Source organism: Adelges cooleyi, unplaced genomic scaffold (assembly GCF_023614345.1).
Source record: "Adelges cooleyi isolate 19-005CV unplaced genomic scaffold, UGA_ACOO_1.1 ACOO_flye_CR_arks_rails_tigmint_CR_PRNA_167, whole genome shotgun sequence".
In the NCBI taxonomy this organism is placed as follows: Eukaryota; Metazoa; Arthropoda; class Insecta; order Hemiptera; family Adelgidae; genus Adelges; species Adelges cooleyi.
In genome coordinates, this window is record NW_026095824.1 from 1,454,748 (window position 1) to 1,461,164 (window position 6,417).

At 28.2% G+C, this 6,417-nt stretch overlaps 1 protein-coding gene across 6 annotated transcripts; it reads right to left on the reverse strand.

Moving 5' to 3' along the window:
* Nucleotides 1-1,043: 1,043 nt before the first annotated feature.
* On the reverse strand, nt 1,044-5,144 carry LOC126832934 (uncharacterized). 6 transcript variants are annotated; one of them, XM_050563989.1, is made up of 7 exons: nt 5,006-5,144; nt 4,822-4,909; nt 4,640-4,704; nt 3,520-3,638; nt 3,288-3,443; nt 3,061-3,216; nt 1,044-2,786 (listed from the first exon to the last, which is right to left on the reverse strand). In XM_050563989.1, exons 3-7 carry the CDS (start codon nt 4,672-4,674, stop codon nt 2,554-2,556), a joined length of 699 nt encoding a protein of 232 aa, XP_050419946.1. In that variant the 5' UTR covers nt 4,675-4,704; nt 4,822-4,909; nt 5,006-5,144; the 3' UTR covers nt 1,044-2,553. The 6 variants fall into 6 exon arrangements, with proteins under 6 accessions (XP_050419946.1, XP_050419945.1, XP_050419944.1 ...); XM_050563988.1 differs by having other exon boundaries at nt 4,640-4,707; XM_050563987.1 differs by having other exon boundaries at nt 4,640-4,748.
* Between the last annotated feature and the right edge of the window lie 1,273 nt (nt 5,145-6,417).

Sequence of the window (6,417 nt, forward strand, 5' to 3'; positions counted from 1 at the left end):
TGAAATGATAACGAAATCACTGATAACCGTCATGGTCGCGTTCGGTTGTCGGCAGCGTCGAAACCGTTTTCGACTTTTGATTTTTCTCGATTTCCTAATTCCAGTTTTACCGTATTCGACGTCTTAAACGTGAAACTTTGTGTTGCAACCAAAATCAATTCTTTACCGGTAATTCCCTAAAAATCCGGTACCGTTTCCATAGCCGGTAAAATGTCCAGTAAACACTGTCTGCAAACGCGCCCATGTGTTCTTTATCGAACGCCGTGTTGGAACCTCATTGGTCGGTACATAAATTGCACTACAATGAATAATATTATTTGTGTTTAAAATAAAAAGTAAAAAATCATCTTACGATGATATTAAACGTTATCAGAAAACCTCAAGTCTCAACCCATGGGTTGCTCTAATATTTCATTTGCCGATTAAATAAACGTGTACCCTAGTCCTAAACATACTCTTAGTATTGTCATTTGTCACTTTGCAGTTATATAGTCGTGGCCGTAATTTATTGGTTCTCCCGTCCTATCGATGATTTAATCGGTAGTTTTAGTAGAAACGACTGCAGTGTGTAATACAAGAGAACAAATAATTAAATTGAGCACCAACTATGAATCCAGTACCAACAAACCATAGAGTATCTTATTATTACCCTATGCGACACATTTATAGTGTTAACACACAATAGTCTGGAAAAATATCTACAAAGCCACATCAAAATTGAATTATAAACTCTAACTAAACAATATTAATCACTTAATTACAAAGTTCTTTGTATTAACCGACTTTATGCTGCCTACAAATTTCATGACAGTCAAATTATACCAGCACGATACTGTGTACGTAATACCAGTATATACATTAGCAGTGATATACTTGTGCCAATTTAGTAATTTTCTGTGGTTATTACATATTTTATTAATATGAAATATGAAATCATATTTGAAGTTTTGAAGGTTAATTTTATCAGGAAAACACACAAATATTTTTTTTTTAAGTTCATAAAGGTCACTGGTTGTTTCACCTATAAATAAAAACAAACCGGCTAGATAATTTTTCTATAATAAATAAGCATTATAATATTAATTTAATACAAAATGTTTGCTTGATGTATTAACACAGATTATTGTAATATTTTATAAAATACAATTAAACTTTAATTTCGGGTGTATATGTTTTGTTCATAAAAATCTTTCAATATAACAAGTACCTATCCATCAGTTATACAAAATAAAAATTAACAAAAAATAGTATTTTACCACCATTGGTGTCAGTTTATATTTAAAATGGAAAATTATTTCAGGCAAAAATATTTTAAAGCTATTTATTTCTAGAGTAAATATTTTATTAATAAAAATAAACTAGAAACTATTACAATAGTTATTAAATACAAAAATATAAGCAACAAATGTATTAACTGTATTGCTGTTTAAATTAAAAAATAATTTTACATTTTCATGCTTAAATAAATAAGAGATTCCATATTTTAATATAAAAATGTTATAAAGGAATTTTGTGTATATAAATATCAGATCCAATAAGAAATATAATTTATAACAATATACATACAAAGCTAGAATAACAAAATGTAATTTAATACAACAGATACTCGATGATATTTGTATAAAAACTAAAGTTTGTTTTATTTTATCAAGAGAAGTTAACAGATAATTTTTAATTTCGTTAATGTAAATTAATTTAAAATAAAATAAATTATTTAAAAAAAATATATTGTATGAACCATACATCAATACTAGGATCAGACATGTTAAGCTATTTACTTAAATAAAATAGGCATACTTAAAAATTAACTTAACTTGTTCTCGACTAATTAATAATGATTTATTAAGAATATTTTTATAGAAATGGTTATAACTTAAAATAATTGTGTAAAAGTTTAAATCTAAAAAGGATGGACAAAATTCAAAAGAAAAATCAATTTAAGTTAAGTTCTTGAGAAAATTAGATCATTAGAGATAAAATTATAATAATGGTGTTCATCCCTTACAGTGATTTATTCTGATGTCACAAGGTTGTTTTCTTAAAACTTAATGTACAAATAGCGTAAGCTATGCACTGTGGTTGACATAAATACTTATGTATATTTTATTAAAGCTATAGTAATAATATATCGTAGCATTCACATTATATTGCTTTTTAAAACAAAACTTAAACACAAAATGGTATAAATTATTTAGAATACATGGTTACAGAAACCATTTTTGTAAGAATAACATTTGTCTTAATACTTTAGTTACATTAACAGTACTTGTTACAATGGACGGAATGAGTTCCAAAATAATAATTACAGTGGTAATAATAATAATAATAATAATAATAATGATAGTAGTTGTCTAATATTATCACAATTATAGAATATGAGATTTTAAAGTGTACAATTAAAAATCATTACGGTTTGTATTTTTTTTTTTCTACAGATTATAACAGTTGTATGCTTAGGATTGTGTTTGTACTGCGGATACCAAAAACAGTCGTATTTTGATTATTGTAATACACATCAAAATTGAATATTTGAAAATTAATATTGTACTCAAATTATGTTTTGGTTTCCATGTCAAATTTAGTTTGAGATTCTTTCAAATATTTTCTCTTTTTCACTTGAATGTTGGTTTCTACAAGATAGAAGGCTCCGGATGCGAGTAACGCAAAGAAACTGGCGATAGCTACTCCAAAAGCCCAACCAAAGAAGTTGTTGTCATGACCCGGCATCCATCCAGGACGGTTAGCGAATAAAGCAAATATTAACACTGCAAGTGCCGCACATATGCCTAAAATAAAAAAATTAAAAAGTACACAGGAATACAATTACAAATATTGTTATCATTTTTGAAAATATTGTCTTAAAAGATAAGGTGGTTGTTTATAGATTTTTTAACTCTTGTACCGTTACATTTATTCAAGGTATTATTAATGAAAATTGAATAAGTAGGTTACAAAAAAAATGTAACAGTATGTTTTGCCTCAGATGCCGTTGAAATATACGTATACATCTAACTGTTAGATCCTAATAGCTTTTATCATATAAATAATGGTGATATTTACCTGAAACAACTAATGTTACTCCTAGAGCAAAAGTTATTTTTATGAAACGTTTCTCATCAGGTGTACAACACAAGAGGAACATAAGAGAACCAACAGCCGACACTAAGGTCCCCAGGAACGCAATTGTATAAAAAAATTGACATGCCACAATGTAAACTATAAAATAATAAATGAAACATATTAAAACTGTACAAGGTAATTAGTATATAATTATTTATAATTCATACATGGCAATAAAAATCCTTTTATTTCGTCATAGCCCTTAGTAAAGGGGTCAAAAATCCAGTGACATCCAACAAAATGTCTCCGCTCTGCTGGATCATTAGGATCTGGTAGCGATCGGAAACAATGTGTCCATAATCCAAAACTATCCAATTTAGCACCTAGGTATAAACTATTATTATTAATATAATTTTTTTTTTAATAAATTTTTTTTTTTTTTTGTTAAGAACTAAATACCTGTGATTCTTGAATCGCTGACCAACCAACTAGTCGAGAAAAATGAAATGAACACAAATACTAAAGCCAACACATAACAGCCAAGAGCTACATTACCGGCCAAACTACGCTTTTTCATTCTACAAAAATTAACAATGTAATAGATTATAATATAAGTTCAGTAATATGAATAAATAAATATACATCACACATTTGACTAATTAATATGTAAAAATATGTATAAAAATGAATTTGAATTCATAAATTTCTAAATATAAAAATATAAACAATGATATACTACATTATAGTTTAGGTAGAAAAGCCAACTTCAGTAATAATAATTGTATGATAATAATCTACAATAGAAAAAAAAATAGTTTTAATTCAATTAAAAATGACTTCATAATCTAGTGTGCCAGTCTTAAATAATTATAAATAGAAGTCACTCGAAAACAAAAAAAAATTAATTTTTAATTAATTATTTATAAATAAATAATGAATAGTGAGCTAATATTTGAATATTTACTAGGTATTGCTTATTTAAAATAATAAATAATATACCGAACTTGCTTAAATAGAATTTAATATAGCAGATAAAAATTTAATTTTGAATGAGAACAATAACAACTATTTGAGCAAAGCTTAATCTCCTGTTATTATTCATATATATTATATAAACATCATCAGGATAACCTCTGCCCTCTGGTACTTTTACGAAACAAATTTGATACCTTCCTTATTGAGTGTGTTTCCAGTATGACAAATAAAATCGATAATTTACCACTACTGTTTACAAATTTAAATAATAAATATTTACAATTACACTTATAATATGAAGTTTTGGTATTAATAGCTTAAAAATTAAATACTACAGCTTTAACCAATTTGATGAATTAGTCAAACGACATGAAATAGTGACAGACAACAGTTAAAAATAAAAATCTGCGAAATATTTTAAAATCGTTTAAGGAATAAACAAGGAACTTGAAAATAGTGGGTGTATAATGCTTATAATTGATTAGTGCTCAGTAATACTAAATATGTTACGTGACAGGCATATGTACAACACTTAAATTTTAAAAACTAGCTAAGACTATTATTCTTATAGTAGTAGAATGTAGGTAATATTGTAGACGCCTACCTTAGGTCTTTAACAGAATCTGTAGACCCGGGCATCGTATATCGGCAAGCGAAACAACAACACTACTACTACGAAAAATCAGTCAATGGAACAGACAAATCGACGGTTACTACAAACTCAACACCAGTGTTGAGGAACGATTAAACAATTTTCAAACACAACACAAAATACAGTGTACATACTTGGAGTGTGATTCGAGTACAGAACGAGTAGGTCTCTTTGAAATTTTGATCGCTATCAAAGCACGTAGAACGTTACAGATCTCATCGCCTGAAACAACATTAACAAACGGTCGGTTTAGACACAGGCACAGAAAAAGATATTCAATCGACCGTGTTGAGAAAAAAATTCGTATCAAAACATTACCTAGGCGCAAGTATGATAAATAAGTACAATTTACAAACAACCGAACGATTGACAAGCCTCTTGTTGTGTTTATCGAATGCAATGATACTATTGGGTTGGGTCACGCCCTACGGTCAGCGTGTGAATGCATTTGTGGAGGAGGGGAGTAAAAATATTTCAAATAATTTCTTTAAAGCCGCATTTTCCCTCCAAAGACGACCACGACGCATAATTTTAAGATTAAGCAACACATAAGATTTTACGGTCTTTCGGAAGGAACGGTCGTTAAACATTTCCATTGGACGGACGAGCGTTTTTTATGGAAAAAAAAAACCGAGGACACATAGAAAAAAGCGTTGGATGTCGGAGAAAATTAAAAACAAGTAGCCGTTGCAATAATAATTATCGCATACTTAATTCCGAAGGTCCGATTTTCCAAAGATTTACACATGACGTGGGAACTTACCGTACACTATGTATTATATTTTTAATGTTATTAGTCGTCAACGTGAGAAATTCAAAACTACGACAAATATTGCGAAACGATCAAGGGTATAGAAAACCGACACAAGGCCTTTTCGTAAAAAGCTAACAAAAATACATTACACAGACGTCTTAACGTGCATAATGATTTTTTATCGAGACTACTGATTTAATGTACATTTATTAAGAACACGACACACCTCACAATAACTATAAAGTATTATTATGATTTATGTAATTCGGATTAGAATATTTAATACTGAATGTTCAAAATCGTATTTTTTCTCTTAGTTTAAACTGTAATTTTAAGAATACATTCTTACTGGCATGGTACAGGATTCTAGCTAATTTAAAAAAAACTATGCTAAAACTTAAGTGACCTTTATTTAGTACAGTTGTGAAAAATCTTTACTTTTAGTCCCAATTGCCAAACAATTTAAAACAATCCATGTGCCTACATTGTATAATAATTCTTTTGCCCGAGCCCAGAAATGTTATGTCAAACAAATACTGTTTACAAAATATTGTTTTAATGTAACTATTTCAACAATATTTGTAAAACATTAAATGTATAGTCAAGAATTAATTATAAAATATTTTTAAGACATTAAAAATATTAAAACATTTTTTCCGACGGTTATTATAGATTGATTTTGGCAGTATAAATCATCTTGTTTTGTACGTAGACAGTAATGGGTCTAAAATGTTGTAAGCTTCTTTTTTATAGTGCTTTAATACTTATTGAAGTAATTAGAAGATATCAATAACTTACTAAAAACGAAAGTTATGGTTTACTATTTTCAACATTTTTAAACGTATCAACTGAATAATATAAATTAAGAAGTAGCTAATAAATACACCTAAAATTATGAGCAACGAGTCACATGCTTTTAAAACTCAATCATTTCACAAAACAAATATATTCTACCACAGTGACAAATGATTATTGG